The sequence below is a fragment of the Apodemus sylvaticus genome, chromosome 7 (assembly GCF_947179515.1).
Source record: "Apodemus sylvaticus chromosome 7, mApoSyl1.1, whole genome shotgun sequence".
NCBI lineage: Eukaryota > Metazoa > Chordata > Mammalia > Rodentia > Muridae > Apodemus > Apodemus sylvaticus.
This window is the reverse complement of record NC_067478.1, coordinates 19,630,249-19,646,872: the sequence shown is the minus strand read 5'-3', so window position 1 is coordinate 19,646,872 and position 16,624 is coordinate 19,630,249. Positions and strand designations below refer to the sequence as shown.

The 16,624-nt window shown below is 44.6% G+C and overlaps 1 protein-coding gene across 1 annotated transcript in view; it reads left to right on the top strand.

The window, feature by feature from the left end:
- Positions 1 to 16,176, top strand: part of Nphp3 (nephrocystin 3) — a 39,505-nt gene extending 23,329 nt beyond the window's left edge. Inside the window, exons 15-27 of the mRNA XM_052187469.1 lie at positions 823 to 905; positions 4,050 to 4,188; positions 5,763 to 5,927; positions 7,173 to 7,267; positions 8,326 to 8,448; positions 9,660 to 9,846; positions 9,992 to 10,233; positions 11,352 to 11,427; positions 12,480 to 12,607; positions 13,191 to 13,431; positions 14,439 to 14,564; positions 15,156 to 15,271; positions 15,867 to 16,176. Coding sequence (XP_052043429.1) covers positions 823 to 905; positions 4,050 to 4,188; positions 5,763 to 5,927; positions 7,173 to 7,267; positions 8,326 to 8,448; positions 9,660 to 9,846; positions 9,992 to 10,233; positions 11,352 to 11,427; positions 12,480 to 12,607; positions 13,191 to 13,431; positions 14,439 to 14,564; positions 15,156 to 15,271; positions 15,867 to 16,047 — 1,902 coding nt within the window. The 3' untranslated portion in view covers positions 16,048 to 16,176. The remainder of the gene's footprint in view (positions 1 to 822; positions 906 to 4,049; positions 4,189 to 5,762; positions 5,928 to 7,172; positions 7,268 to 8,325; positions 8,449 to 9,659; positions 9,847 to 9,991; positions 10,234 to 11,351; positions 11,428 to 12,479; positions 12,608 to 13,190; positions 13,432 to 14,438; positions 14,565 to 15,155; positions 15,272 to 15,866) is intronic.
- The last annotated feature ends 448 nt before the right edge of the window (positions 16,177 to 16,624 follow it).

Below are 16,624 nucleotides of genomic sequence, written 5' to 3'. Positions count from 1 at the left end.
GTGTGAGACATGTGTGTACACATGTGTGTCTGCAGGCTCATGCCCCTGTACACAGGCATGTGGGCACCAGAGACTGCAGCCAGGTGTCTTCCCTATTGCACCTCTTTCTTTTTTTTTTTTTTTTTTTTTTTTTTCTGAGCCAGGGTCTCATTGACCCTGGGCCGCAGCATTTAGCTAAACTAGAGGGGCAGCAAGCTGCAGGTAACCACCTCCCCACCTCCCACTGCCGGGGTTACAGGCACTGCCCCCCGCCCCTTTAATGCGGGCTCCTCGGGATCCGACCTTGTGCGGCAAACTCTTCGTCCACGGAGCCACCTCCCCAATCCCTTCCACTCTGGTTTTTGTTTGTCTTGTTCGTTCGGCTTTGCTTTGTTTCGTTTTTGAGACAGGGTTTCTCTGTGTAGCCCTGGCTGTCCTGGAACTCACTCTGTGGACCAGGCTGGTCTCGAACTCACAGGGATTCACCTGTTTGTGCCAATGGAGTGCTGGGACAAAAGGCGTGGCCCACCACCACCAGGACATTGTGTTTTTAATGGCAGATCTAGAAGAATACAAATATTTTATGATTAAGGAAGAGTATATAGTATTTTTAATACTTTAATACTTTTAAAAGAAGTGTTTTTATATTGGCTGCATCTGCATCTTTCTTCTGCAGCTGGAAGTCTGGCCGTAGCCAGGCTCCCTCTACTACCTAACACTGTGACATCACTGATAGCAGTGGGGACAGTTTCTTTCAGATGGGCCTTTGTGGCCGGCTCAGTAATGATGGCCCCAGGCTCCTTGTCTTACTTTCGCCATGTTTGTGTTTGGAAACTGATGCAGGAGAAGATGCTAGAACAGCACTGCCGTCCAGCCACGACCCGCCACGCCCTCTATGTCACCCTTTTCAGCAAGATGATGGCCTGGTAAGTGCTCTCCCCAGGTGGTGTCCGCCTGGGTTCATCCTGTCTGCCTTGCTGCAGTCCTCTCAGCAAAGTGAGGGCTGCTCCTGCTAGTTCACAGGAGGATGAGGCTCACTGCTGAAGATGACATAATGAGGAAGGATCCTTTTGCTGTCTCTGTTCTCAACTGGTCATAAATATCTGCCTTCCGCATCAGTCAGTAATCCACCTTTCATAAGCGGTCGATTGTTGGGCTTTGGTTTCTACGACTTCCCTCTGCATGGTCCTCAGCCAGGGATGTAAAAGGATGATATTTTTGATGCGTGTCATAATAGAGATCATCCTAACAAAAGCCTTGTTTACAGACACCGAATCTAGCTTTCTTGTCTCTTAATCCCACTTTGAACACCAAATCAGAAATGAAAAGAAAAATCTTATATAATTAAGTTTTCTGTGTCCTTTCCTGTCCTGTCCAGTCTTTCCATTGTTGCTTGTGGTAATACAGTAGGTACAGCACCTGAGGTGATTCCTCTCCATACAACGGTATGGTGTTTATTACAAGAACCTATTATTCTTCTTTTATTAAACATAGATTCTTTTCTCACACAATATAACCTAAATACAGTTTTCCCTCTCTCCACTCCTCCTGGTTCCTCTCCACCTCCCCTTCTATCCAGAGTCATCCCTTTCTATCTCTCATTAAGAAAGAACAGGCTTCTAGGAGACAAAAACAAAATGCAGCAATATAAAATATAATAAGATGGAAACCATCATATTAAAGTTGGACAAGCCAAGCCAGCAGAAAAATAATAGCACCAAGAGAAGGCCAGAGAACCAGAGCCCCACTGGCCCACATATTCAGGAGTCCCATAAAAGTCATAAACTGAAAGCTGTAGTATATGCAGAGGACCTGGTGTGAACTGGTGCCTGCCCTGAGGCTGGACGTCTGCTGTTACTTCTGTCTCTGTGAGTTCATGTGACCTTTGCTTAGTTGTTTGGGGGAGGGGTCTTGTTCTCCCAGTATCCTCCATCCCTTCTGACTCCCCCACTCCTACCTTTTCTCTCATGGAGTTCCCTGAGGGGGTGGGAATTTGATGGAGACACCTAGTTTAGAGCTGTGTGTCCCAAGATCTCTCTGTGTGTAATGTCTGGCTGTGGTCCCTGTGTCTGTTCCATCTGCTTCAGGAGGAAGCCTCTCTGATGATGGCTGAGTAAGGCAGCAATCTATGAGGATAGCAGAAGATCATTAGGAGTCATTTTATTGTTACGTTTTAACCTAGGTCTCTGGACTATCTCGACTCTGGTTCTTGATCACGCAAGCAGTGTCAGGTCTGGCTTTCATCTCAAGGTGTGGGCCTTAAGTCAAATCAGAAATTGGTTGGTTACTCCCATGAGGTTTGTGCCTGGCATATTTTTCAGGCAGGACAGATTGACAATCAAAGGTTTTGTGGTTGGGGTGGTGTTTCCTTTTCTCTTTTGGTAGCTGGCAGAGTTCCTTTCCATGTCCTAGACACCACAACATGGGGATGAAGGTTCTGTGCAGGCACCAGCTCGACCTCTCCATGTTCAGTGAGTTACGTGAGTGTTGTCTTTAGCTAATGGGGCCTTGCTGTCAGTTTGTGGAGAGCAACCTATTGTCTTGGCAAAAGCCTGAGTTGTTTGGGGATTTCCATGGAACCCTTTTTGTTTGTTTGTTTGTTTGTTTGTTGAGACAGGGTTTCTCTATGTACTCACTCTGTAGACCAGGATGGCCTCGAACTCAGAAATCCACCTGCCTCTGCCTCCCAAGTGCTGGGATTAAAGGCATGGGCCACCACTGCCCAGTGATGTGTTTTTGTTTTTTGTTTTTTGTTTTTTGTTTTTTTTTTAAAGTACTGAGTAATACTCCGTTGTGTAAATGTACCACTTTTTTTTTTTACATCCATTCTTCTGTTGAGGGACATTTAGGTGTGTCCAGATTCTGGCTCTGATGAATAGAGCAGCATTGAACATTGTTGAGCAAGTGCCCTTGTGGTAGGATGAAGTGTCCTTTGGGGATATTCCCAAGAGAGACACGGCTGGATTGGTTCTCATCTTTGTGAGGAACTGCCATACTGCTTTCCGTAGTGGCTGGACAAGTTCTCACCCCCACCCGCAATGGAGGAGCGTTCCGCTTGCTCCACATCCTCGCCAGCAGGAGCTGTCACTTGTATTTTTTATTTTAGTCATTCTGACAGGTTTATGATGGACGCAAAGTAGTAGTTTTGACTTGCATCTCCCTGATGTCTACGGATGTTGAACATTTAAGTGTTTCTGAGCCATTTGAGTCTCCTCTTCTGAGACTTCTCTGTTTAGATCTGTACCCCATTTCATTTTAATCTGGCTTATTTGGTTTTTTGATATCAATTGTCCACAAGAATCTTATCTTAAAAGGGACTGTGGATCATTTCTAGATTTAACAAAGAAACTTCTGTGTGGTGGAGTTGTTATATTGTACTTTTGGTTTGGTTTGGGTTTTTACTAAAGATTGGGCCCAGGGCTGGGCAAGGGTGAGCACCCCGCTGCTGGGCTGCGTCCCCTGTTCTTGTCTGATGTATGTCGCCTGCATTTACTCAGCTTCTCTATTCTGCAGTCCATAGGCCTGAACCTGTAGCATTACGCATGCTGGGTGAGGCTGGGCCTCTGAGGTGGCTTCTCACCTGAGCTTAAGCTCACACTGTGCCCCCTCCCGACCCCCGCCCCAGGAACTAGGGCTACACACTTAAACCACCAGCCCTGGCTTGTTTACTGAATTTCTTTAGTTTACCCTGGAGTTCTCACAGTCCTGGCTCCATACAATTCCAGTATGCACGGCTAACAGTGCTTCTTGTTATCCCCTGTATGCTGCAGAAGGTGGCATGTTGGACGGTTAAGAACTGACCCTTACTCGTTTTCTAGTCCACATTGAACACTGATTGCTTGACATAAATGAACTCTCAGCCCGTGTTTATTGAAATGAATTTAATGATAAAATAAACCAAATTGCTCCAGCCCCCAGAAAACTATCACCTTTCAGTATTTTTATTGAATTCCTTCCCATCATGAGCACAAAATAGAGCACAAAAATAGAGGTCATTGTTTCGTGTGCCTCAGATGCTTCACAGACCTTGGCAGTCTGCGTGAAGTTCAGCCTGTTCTCAATTCCCACAGTGCCGGGAGAGCGGGCCACGTAGCTGAAACCCTTCATCAGTGCCTGCAGTGTCAGGATACAGTGTCACTGTACAGACTCGTTCTCCGCCACGTCCGGGAGTCCATGCCAACTGACAGGGATAAAGAGTGGATGACACAGGTGAAGTGTGAGAACCCACAGGAGGAACCCATGTGTAGTCCTGGGAATGGACGTTTAAATGAGCCGTAAGCATATGCAGGAGCCCGGAGCCGGTGGGTGCTTTCAACAAGTCCTCCTGGCGCTGAATGAGATTTCTCTTCTCTCGCCTCTTCATTGTCTTAGCTCTTGTGTTTTATAAGACGGGGTCTTGCGCTACAGCTCTGGCTGCCCTGGAGCCCAGGCTGAGCTAAACCTCACAGCAAGGCTCCTGGGCCCGACCTGTAAGTCCTGGGGTTTCAGCTTGCCTCGCCATGCCTGAAATTTACTCCTTTTTAGATTGAGTTTTCTTCTTGTTGTTCTTGTTTTCCTTCTTGTTGTTGTTGTTCTTCATGTTCTCCTCCTCCTCCTCCTCCTCCTCCTCCTCCTCCTCCTCCTCCTCCTCCTCCTCCTCCTCTTATTCATCTTGCACTTGTTTTCTTTTAGGATTCACTTTTTTTAGTTAAGTTTAATTTAAGTTTGTTGTTGTTGTTGTTGTTTAATTCTGTGTAAGCATGTGTGTCTGTTGGGGTGCATAGACGCATGTGATTGCAGGTCCCCAGGAGACCACAGGAAGGCTCTGGATACCCTGGAGCTGGCTTTACATGTGTTTGTGAGCCTCGTGGTGTGGGTGCTGGAAGAGCAGCAAGTGCCCTTCACCACAGAGCCTCCTCCCCACTCCCAAGTTTTCTTTTCCTTATTGGTCTGTAGTCCTTAAATGTTCATATTGTGTTGAATACTAATTAGATGGCTTTTTCCTTTTTGCCTGGTCATCTATGGTAGTATTCATTGAAACTGTTTTTATTTTGGTAAAAATCAAATTTACCAACAGTACTGGTCTGCTGTGTCTTTAAAAATTCTCTGCTACTTTGCTGGTCCCCTGTGTGGTGCATGCTTGTGTCGTCTCCTTAAAAACCCTTTAATAGCTTTGTGTACGTCTTTTCTCCATGTGGATTTATTTTAGCTTATGTGAGGAAAAATTGTCTACTTTTTAGCCTTCTGTCAAGTGGCTATTTGATTGCTTTTTTTTTATTAAATGATATATATTCTCTTCTGATTTGGAATGCTACCCAACAGATATCAAGCTCACGTGTAAACATGTAACCGTAGGTCTGTTTCTCTGTTCTTCTACTCCATTTGACTTTCCTTTTCTTTTCCTTTTTCCTTTTTTTTTCTTCTTTCCCATTGATAAGTTGTCTTAGAACTTTAAGACGAAAGAAAAGCTTTGACATTATGTTGAGCAAAGTTGTCTTTTTCCCCTGTGTTTTGTGTAAGGTGTGTGTGTGTGTGTATGTGTGTGTGTTTGTGTGTGTTGCCATGTATGTGAGATATCTGCATACATACACAGGTGTATGTGTGAGGGAATGTGTTTGCCAGTGTGTACATACAGGAGGGCCAGAAGCTGGCATCAGGATGTCTTCCTCGGTTACTTCTCTACTTTCTTTTCCTGAGACAAAGTCTGGGTAAAACCCCAATAAGTGTTAAAGGGTCAAAGAGTTTTAGAAATTCTTGGCCGTGACTTGTGACGTCGCCTGTGGTCCCTGTGCTCTGTTCTCTAGACTCTCTGCCTCATCAACGTCAGTCACAATGGCGTGAGTGAGTCAGAGCTCATGGAGCTGTATCCGGAGCTGTCCTGGGCCTCTTTGACCTCCATCATTCACAGTTTACACAGAATGCATCTGCTGACGTACAGCTGTGGCTTGCTCAGGTTCCAACATCTACAGGTAAATGTTATTTCAAATATCTTTTTAATAGAAAGTATTTTTTACTTATAAATATCACTGTAGCATTCCATGCTATATTCTACAATGTTATGTTAAACAGTTAACCTCAAAGCAAAAGTTTGCCATTACAATTTATTTGGAGTAACTTTAAATTGCATATGAAACCGGTCCAAGACAAAAGCATGGGTAGTGCCTTTGTGTGGTAGCTGTTACCCAAGATGCTTTAGTTCTAAGGATCTGCCATAATATGTTGTCTCTGTAATTCATAATAGTGTGTGATTCAGTTTTAATAAAAGGAGCCAGGCTCAGTGACACAGGCCTACCATTATCCCAGTACCTTGGAGACAAAGGCAGGAGGCTCAGGAGTTCAAGACTAGCCTCTGCTATGTATTATAGCCTGGGCTGTATGAAATCATGTCTGAAAACCCCCAACAGTCATTAAGAGGATCTAGGTGTGGCGGCACCTGCCTGCAATCCTGGAAGGCTGAGGCAGGAGCATAGTAAATCTGAGGCCAGGCTAGGCTACATAGCAAGAGGCAAGTCTCAAAAACTCAAAAGAAAAAAATTTAAGAAATTATCTGTCCTGTTACATGTTACACATAGAATGTTTTTTAAAAAATAATTCCATTCACAAAACACATGAAGCAAAGTCAAAAGGGGAATTTCCTCCTAGGAATGCAAACAAGATGACACCCAGGCTTTTCATGGCCACTCTGCTGCCCAGCTGAGGAGCGGTCTGCCCAGGGTTGGGCGAGTTCTAAGTAGTGCAGACTGTCCCAGGGCAGTGAGGAGACTGGGGATGGCCCTTTAAGGTGTCAGAGTTGGCGCGCGCCTCAGCCTTGTAAATCTCCAGAAAGGACTGGCTAGTAGAATCCCCGTCTCATGTAGCCCCGTGACCGAGTTGTGTGAATTCTCTCCCCCAGGGTCGCAGCACCCTCCCTGTCAATGTAGAATGCTTGTCCCTTCACAGCCATGCCCCTCTGTCACAAACGACTCTGATATAATTTGCTCATTTGAGTTACCTTTTTGATGCACTTTAAATTTTTTTTTTAATTTTTAACTTGAATTGTGCTTTGAGTACTTAAACTAAGCTTACACATCAGTTTATCCTAAATTTTAAGATGCTGTAGGGCTAGTCCTACTATATAAGTAAAGAAATGAAAGAATTACACATTGCTTTTTGCAGACCCACTGTCAGATGTTTAAGGACTTCATACAATTGGTATTCTTTCCGTCCTCTCTCAGGCCTGGGAGACAGTGAGGCAGGAGTTCATGGAGGACCCCGCCCTCGTTTCTTCATATCGGCAAAAGCTGATTGACTATTTTACCTCACAGCTCAGGTATCAGCAATGTCTGCCTTGTTCTTCTGCTACACACTGAGCCTTTGTGTTCCTGTTTCTCTTCCTTTGCTTATAAGCTGAAGTGTAAACTTCAGCCAGGTCAGGCGGCACATGCCTGTGATACCAGTTACTAGGCAGGCTGAGGCAGAAGGATTACAAGTTTAAAGCCTGTCTGGGCTACTGAGTGAGTTCAAGGCTAACCTACAAAGCTTAAAGAGATCTTCCCTCTTTCAACATTAGACAGACAGACAGAGACAGACAGACAGACAGAGACAGGGAAGGTAGCCCAGTGCCTACATAGCATACGGCAAACTGTGGATTCAATCCCATGGACTGAAAAAAAAAGTAAAACTTCAATGATTACCTGAAGGAATTTATCCTTTCCTTATCCCATATTAATATCAAGAATAAAATACCATTTTATGGAAATCTTTTGCTATTATGATAAAGAGAAACTTTAGATAACATTGATACCAGATCAATTTATTATCTTTATTTTTATTCTGTTTAAATAATTAAAAATATTTATCACATGTGCATTCTCTGTCTCTCTCTGTCTCTCTGTCTCTCTGTCTCTCCCCCCTCCCGCCCCCCCCAACACACACACACACACACACACATCTCTATGTATGTATATTCAGGTCCTTTGAAGGTTGTTTTTGGTTTTGGGGAGGTTGTTTTTGTTTGGGGGATTGTTTTGGTTTTTGTGTTTTTATTTGCTTGTTTGTGTTTTTTTTTCTTTTTCCTTCCTTTTAGGAAAACACCTTTAATGTTATGAGACTTTCACTCTCTTAAGCCTTTCAATGTTTCAATGTTCTATCTCCTTCCTCATATCAGCCTGGGGAAGAATCTGGTTTAAAATATCAGGGACTTGTCTCAGTGAGGATGGTCAACGTTTCTGGTATTGACCTAGCTTTCTAGGCTTTGGGTTCTACTAGAGTCAGAACCAGGGGTTAAATGTGTTTGTCTCCCTCCAGTGGTCTCCCGAAGCCATCGGAGGCCTCTGTTGCCAACGGTCTCACTGTGTGGCCCCCTCCCTCCCTCCCTCCCGCCCGCAGCCAGGACAGAGTGACCTGGAGAATCGCAGGCGAGCTCCCGTGGCTCCTCCAGCAGCAGGGAAGCAGAGCGGAGCTGCACAGCTGCCTCCTCAACCTCTTCGTGTCGCAGAACCTTTACAAAAGGTCCGCAGCCCCCCTCCAGCTCCTCCCCCAGAAGGACAGATTTAAACAGCTAGTTGTTTTACTTAACAACACCAGCAAAATGGAATTGTTTTAAAATTTAAAATTTAAAATTGTTTTAAAATCAGAGCAGTCTCAGTAACATCTGGAATACAAACAATAAAGGGCTGGGGGATTCGGTGACAGCTTATGCCTTGTTGTGAGATCTTCGTCCGGGGGTGGGGTGGGGGAGGAAGTATATTTATTGTTGCTTTTCAAAAATCAGCTAGAATGATCCAACAGCAATATTATACCTTATTCTTCCATTCAAACAGATTTTAAATCGTGCATAGAAATCATTCCTAACCTCAGGGGCCCCAGATCTCCCACAAGTGTCACTTCTAACCAGATTCTTGGCTAGCAGTAGAATCTGACCAGGGTTAATATAAACTTTGTTCTACAGTGTTACTTCTTTTGCTCCTTTGGACACATTTGAACTTGTTAATGGCATAACTGCCCTTTTATTGGCCTAACTTCTTACCTACTAAGCCTCAGGAAAGATTTTTTGTTTGTTTTCTGCCTCACTTAGAAATTTAGGAATAGAATCTATAATTTGTTTTGCCTCTGAGCAGACGCTCACAAATCTCATGGTTGGACCCAGCGAGCTCCGTGTAAGTTGCTTGTGAGTCCTGTGGATTCACGTTTGGCCCTGGGCATGGTATCTCTCTCACCCTCCTGCAAGTGCCACCTGTAAAAGAACACTGGTCCATTTCCCTCCAGTTCCTCGGTGCAGTCACGAGGTGGATATGCAATGCAAGCTGACCTGTTTCTGCTAGTTTCTGCTACTTAATTCCCATCATTTAAAACTATTTGGAGGTGAGCTGAGCTAACTTTAGCATGACATGTCTACCAGGGATTCCAATGACTAAGGCAAAGCTGCCAGCATTGCGAAGGCCTTCCTGAGTGCTATGCACCCAGACAGCAGGTGGCGCTGCTAACCCGTTCTGTCCAGAGAGTGGTGAGAGGTCAGAGGTCAGAGGTCAGAGGGCGGGCTGCAGACACCACAGCCAGGAGCAGTGGGATGGATGACAGTGTAAGCTGGCCTCACTGTCCCTGTGCTATACGTGCATCCGCATAAACTGCCTACAGCTCCGTTGGAAGGAATTCCGGCATTTTCGTTTGCTGTGGGTTTTAAAGGATGTTTTTCATCAAGTTAACCTTGTCGTTTGGAACAGAGGACACTTCGCAGAGTTGCTGAGTTACTGGCAGTTTGTGGGCAAAGACAAAGGTGCCATGGCGACAGAGTACTTTGAGTCACTGAAGCAGTACGAGAACTGCGAAGGCGAGGAGAACATGCTGTGCCTAGCAGACCTGTATGAAACCCTCGGCCGCTTTCTGAAGGACCTAGGACTTCTCAGTCAGGTAGCCTCAGTGGACCCTTAGGCAGGATGGCTCCCCATTTTATGCGTCTCCCCTCCCAGGACAGGAGGGTTTTCTGTTTGTGGGCGCGGAGATCTGTGGTGTTGAATTGCTGCGTTTGATCAGCCTCTCGTGCCTTTGTCCCCAGGCTGTGGTGCCTTTGCAGAGGTCCCTAGAAATCCGGGAGACAGCCTTAGATCCCGATCACCCGGGAGTAGCCCAGTCCCTCCACCAGCTGGCCAGTGTGTACGTGCAGTGGAGGAAGTTCGGCGATGCGGAGCAGCTGTATAAACAGGCCTTGGAGATCTCAGTAAACGCTTACGGTGCAGATCATCCGCACACCGCTCGGGAACTTGAAGCGCTCGCGACTTTGTACCACAAACAAAATAAGTAAGTCTTAGACGCCTCACCCTCGGATCCCGCGAGGCAAGTGGGTGTTTCTAATGTATGGAAGTGGTAGGCTTTGTGGCTGTTGATTTTCCTTGTCCTCCGCACCATGGTCCGATGGTAGTTCCTGGTCTTCATGGGGCACACAGAGAAAAATTAAAATTCCCAGTTTTTTTTTTTCATTGAAGATGCATGAAGGACAGTGCATGAGCTATGAGGTGATATAGTTTGAGCTCTTCTGCCAGGCTTCAGCACTGTAGTACTGAGCAACATCACTCCTACCGGAACCACGAGCCATTCTTGGCAGCCGAGTCCAGTTTGGCAAGAAGGTTTTATGGGCTCCCAGCCATGTTTTTTATTTGCATATTGTCTATGGCCACCTCTGGGCTTCACCGGAAGGTTTTCTTAGTTTTGACACAGACACAAAGTCCACAAAGCCTAAAATATCAGCTACACACCATTTGTAGGAAACGTTGGCTGGTTCACCATACAATAAAAAAGGCTTTCAAAGCGAGGGCATACCTCAGCAACAGGGCATTCGCCTAGCTTGTGTGTGGCCCCGGCCGTGGTCCCTGATACCATATGCGGAAGACAACACACTATTTAAAAGCTCTTGTGCTCACTGGGCACCTACTGAGTGGCATCTTGTCTACTCTCAGAGATTCTTTCTCTTCCTCAACCATTAAAAAGACTTCCTGGAAGTTTTTCTTTTTAACTTCTGTAAGTATTGGTTTACACTAATTTTGCCTAGGTTTTTGCATTTGTAGCTAACCAAAAATTAGCCTGTCCAGGTGCACACTGCAAACTGAATGTTGGGATGTTCATTGAGTTAGAGTGCTAGAGACGCCGACTGTATGAAATCGATTGAAAACAGTTAAGCGTGAGCTTTAGAGAGGACTGTGTAGGTTTCCTCAAAGACTTTGAACTCCATGAGCAACCACTAGACTCCTGTTGTATTTGACCGAACCACTGTGCACTCTGTCAATGTTTGTATCTCCCTGAATCCCTCCTGAATCATGACCATTCATCCTCCCTCCTCTCTCTTTCTCTCTCTCTCTCCCTCCCCCTCCCTTCCCACCCCTCCCTCTTCTTACCTTCTCTTTCTCTCATTGTTTTTAAAGGTATGAACAAGCTGAACATTTTAGGAAAAAATCGGTTCTAATTCGTCAGCAAGCCACAAGGAGAAAAGGCAGCCTGGTAATGAGTCCATTCCCGCTGCCCCTTGAACCTGAGGGGAGCACGAGGTCTGATATCATGAGCACATTCACCTTACACTGGAGAACTTCAGGTTTTAAGTGACTTCTAGAAGGCTCTGGTTGGCATTTTCCTTTTATTTATAATCACAGGTTGAGAGGTATTATTGAGCATTGCAACCCAGAGAGCTTTTAAGTTATAAAGCTCAGCTGAAGATGCGCTCTGGAAGGCACTTTTTCGGGCTACTGTGATTCCTCTCTGTGAAGAGTTAGGAAAGGACATAGACAGTTAATAACATCTTCTGAGAGATTCAGGTGGAGAAGAACTGTTTCCCTTGAGCAACCATTTCAAACATTTCTAAGTTGCTGATAAAAACCTCAATATAGCATGTTTGGCTTACTAAGTCTCTGTCCATGGGACTGATGAGATGGTGGGTTGGCACTGTGTCTGCCACACAAGCATGTGGGTCTGAGTTAGAACCTCAGCCCCCACATTAATAAAAATCAAAGGCCGCCATGCTGACACACTTATGATGCAGCACTGGGGAGGCACAAACTGGGGGAGCCCTGTGATCTAACTAGTGTCATTGGTGATCCTCAGGTCCCAGTGAATGACACTATTGTAAAAAAAATAAGGTGGGTAGCAACTGAGGCTCAACACCGGAAGTTGCCCTCCGACTTCCATGTGCACCTGTGTGCACACATGCATGATTATATAACAGTAAATACAAGTTGCTCTACACAAAAGGACCTGATGTATGTGTGTACAGCTGGCGTCAAAGATCAGTAAGCTAGGTCTCCGTCATTTTTGAAGTACTGTGACATACACCATGTTAAAATACATCATGATCGTGTTCACAGAACAGTGCTTAGTGAATTTGTGGATATGGGCTCCATGTAGACATAAACACGCATGCTGCTCATAGATGTTATATCCGGTGTGTTACTTAAAACAACCGCTATCTAGATTAAAGAGAAAGGCTTCTGTCAGGACGAGAGTAGATGCGTCCAGAGTCGAGGCTGGCGCTCAGTGGTTGCATTTCTGTGTCACTGCAGTACGGGTCTGCCCTACTACGCAGGCGAGCCTTGCAGCTGGAAGAGCTCACCTTAGGCAAGGACAGACCTGAGAACGCCCGCACCCTCAATGAACTGGGTGTCCTCTACTACCTTCAAAACAACCTCGAGTGAGTACCATGGCGCTCCTGATGACATTCAGAAGGAGAATCGGCTGTGTCTCTTTGGCGGGAAGCTGCTCTACCTGGCTGTCGAGTCCGAGGCTGGGGAGGAAAACACTCGGCTTTCACCCTTTTATGTACTTAGAAAAGATTTCACATCTACCCGTCCGCTGTCTGAAAAACAAGTGCATTTAGGTTTCAGAAAAACGCAACACTTTTTTCATCTGCTTCCCCTAAGTTCCTTTTACCAACAATTATTTGGTAACGACTCCTAAGGGAGAAAGAACGAGCACCGATGCCTTTTACAATAAAAGGGCACAGTCTGAGCACTGGAAAGGCCTTAGAAGGCTGTTTCCAAAAACAAGGAGAAATTAAGTTAGTTGAGAACCTGAGAACCGAGCAATCACGCAGATGCCTCGTGGGAAGCAAAGGAAGGGGGAGGGTGGGGGAAGGAGGAGGGGTGGCTTTGGGCTGAATCCTTTACTTCAGCGTGTCTAGGAATAAAAATGTTTCTGTTTTCCACATCACTAAGGGCTTAGGACTCTGACCTTGTGAGAACAAATTGCTTAAGGCATTTGGGGTTTGTTCCCAGGACAGCAGAGCAGTTCCTGAAACGTTCCTTAGAAATGAGGGAGCGGGTTCTGGGGCCGGATCACCCCGACTGTGCACAGTCCCTGAATAACTTGGCAGCTCTTTGCAATGAAAAGAAGGAGTATGAGAAAGCAGAGGAGCTGTACGAACGAGCCCTGGACATCCGGAGACGAGCACTGGCTCCTGACCACCCTTCCCTGGCCTACACGGTGAAGCACCTTGCAATCTTGTATAAGAAAACAGTAAGTCCGCCTCACCATGTCTGCATGCCTTACAATGTATGGGAGAGGCCATGGCTGCTGCCTGCCGGTTAGTTTATTGCCTGATGGGAGGTTATTGCAGGAGCTTTTAAAAATAAACTAATTTCTAACAAATGAGAATATGAAGGTATCTATTGTTTCAGACTTAATTAAGATAATAATTTGGTTTTCTGAAAATACATTCCCATTACAAATCAAGCACCAACATTGTGAATGAGTTGAGATAACAACCCATTTTATAAACATTATGAATGAGATCTTTTTTTATATAACATCTCAGGAATTTTCAGATTTCTCTTACTGTACATGCTGTTAACCAAAACACAGGAAATCACCCAGTAGCCAGGGCTGTAGAAAGTGCCTTATTTGTTTGTTTGTTTAACAAAGCTGTCGTTTTATTCCACTCTTCTCTTACTTTGTCTACAATTAAACATCAGCTCTTTGCCATGGGTGTAAACTTTGGAATTTTCTATCTGTTCAAAACAAAATTTGGCCTCAGCCTGCTTTGAATAGCGCAGCTGCAGAGGTGTCGTGGCTGTGCTGAGTAGCTGTGAGGCGCCCTTGCTGGTGGTCCCGGCACGGAAGGTCATGAATAGGAAGGGAGCACGCTGTTCTTTCAGGCCAGCTTCTCAGTCAGAGGAGCTCATGAGGAAACCCCTGAGGGGACTTGGCAGCTGGTGGGACGTGAGTTTATTTGGATGCCTCCTTTCGTTAAGAGCACCTACAGATCTGCACAAATGGGCTTTTCTTTTACTAGAAAACACTGGATGAGTAAAGTGCAAACTATCTTTCCAAATTATCAGACAATCTTCGTGTTTCCATCAGCATCATTTAAATGTTATATTGGATTTTTCCGTTGCCTATGGGCGTGACCAGCCGTAGAAAATGCTTCTGCAACTTTATGGAATGTATTTTATTTCTGGGGGAAGCTCTGGTCAGTCAGGATTTATTGCTTTAATATTTTGTTAGATTATGCTTTTGTTTTTAAGGGAAGAGTTGACAAAGCTGTACCTCTGTATGAATTGGCTGTTGAAATTCGGCAGAAATCCTTTGGCCCAAAGCACCCCAGCGTGGCTACTGCCTTGGTAAACCTTGCGGTCCTTCATAGCCAAATGGTAAGTATCTACATCTCAACTGTTTGCAGCGAATGGTTTGAATGAAAAGTATATTCTATATAGAGTATCTATTACATCATATATCTTATATATGATGTAGATATATGTATGGATAAATGTGAGTTAATGGCATAGTAAAGATAAGGTTATTTACCAGCTAATGCTTCCTTTTCAGATATTTCAAACATTATATTAAAGTTAGATTTGTAGGCTGGTTCCTTTCTGAATGTAGAAGACCAGCTGACTGCTGAGTTCAGACCAGGTTTGCTTTTTCACTTTCTGAGACCCCTGTCATCTACAGGCCAGCCTCAGAGCATGTGTGGTTACCCACCAGACAGTAAGCAGACTTGTGCTTATATTATAGAACTCAGTCAGATTGTTACTAAATCATGTCTAAAACTTAATTACTTTCTGTTATCTGCTTCTCCGGTTATAATTGTCCATAAATAATATTTCCTTGCATCTCTTAGAAGGATATTAAGGTTTTCAAAGTGCTTATCAAAGTACGTCAGAACAGTACAGAATACATTAAAAATGGTTTTAGACACACACCGTGTGTTAAGTGAGCACTTACTTTTTTTTTTTAATAAGAAAAAGCACAGTGAAGCCCTGCCGCTGTATGAAAGAGCATTAAAGATTTATGAAGACAGCTTGGGGCGGATGCATCCTCGAGTTGGAGAAACACTAAAAAATTTAGCTGTGCTCAGGTAAGAACTTTTCTCATCTATCCCAATATTTAATAGCTCTGACTCAGCACAGAACAGCATGAAATATTTATCCCTGAAAATAGTCTTCCTTGGAGTGAGGGCAGTTGTTTTGGTCTCATGTAGCTTTGGATACTCAAGTGGTACTCAGAAGCAGAGAGAAGGCAGGCTTACTTTTTGGAGGTGTGTATCACGGCCAGTAGTAAAGACGGCTTATACCAGTGCTTACTGCCTATGAGGTGATAAGGTTACCTACTAACCTCAGAGCTGATGAGTTAGGTGTGTGTTGAGTTTTTCTCGCTCCTCTGTGTTCGTCTCAGAATGCAGGTGATAACAACACTTAGCATTTTTACTGAACCCATGACAACATGGTTTTAATGATGCACATAGGAGAGACATCTAGTTCCACAGTACAGATAAGAGTTTGGGAACCATGGCTAACTGGTCTACCTGAGTAAATATACTAGAGGAGAAAGAAAAGAGTGCAGTGGGAATGGCAAGTTAGTTGCAACTTGTTTTTCTATATCTTGGATGGCTACTTAGAAGCAAGAGCTTCTTGTTAATCGCAGTACATCTCTCATCTTTTTTCCTCTCAAAGCTATGAAGAAGGGAATTTTGAAAAGGCTGCTGAACTGTACAAAAGGGCAATAGAAATAAAAGAAGCAGAGACATCACTTTTGGGTGGAAAAGCTCCTTCAAGGCAGTCATCAAGTGGAGACACAATTCTCTTTAAAACAACTCATTCTCCTAACGTTTTCCTTCCCCAAGGACAAAGCTAACTATCAATTCATTGTGAGAATGCTTCAGGCTAAAACAGCTAAACTTCTGGAATGTTCTAACTCAACGTTTTTAAAGAAAATCGTTTTTCCAAACTTAGTGTTATCTAACTGGCATTTGTAGGAAGGTGTATTTGAATTGTGGTGTCACATTTAAGTTGATTAAGAGCCTGTTTGCTCTGGGATGAGACCCAGGATGAAGACATCAGCACTCAGGGGCAGGAGGAGCGGCCTGGTCTCTGCAACAACAGCTGGCAGGGTCCTACGCTTTATGAATTCCACAGTTCGTTTTCTCCCTCAAGAGCAGCCTTAGCTCTGGCCGTTCATTGTCTGCTCCTAGCAGGGCTCTGAGCCAGTTCTCTACCTCAAAGAACTTTCAAGGGCTAAAGGGATGTTTATGAAAAGTCTATAAAAGGGATGTTTATGAAGTCTTCACAGTCTTCAGTGACACGAACTAGACAGGAATTTTTGTCTGCTTTTCCTTTTTCCGGGTTTGTGTATAAGGATGTGCACATACACATACATGTACATGAGGAGGTCAGAGGTCAGCGGGGGTCTCATTCCTCAGGCGCTGTCCACC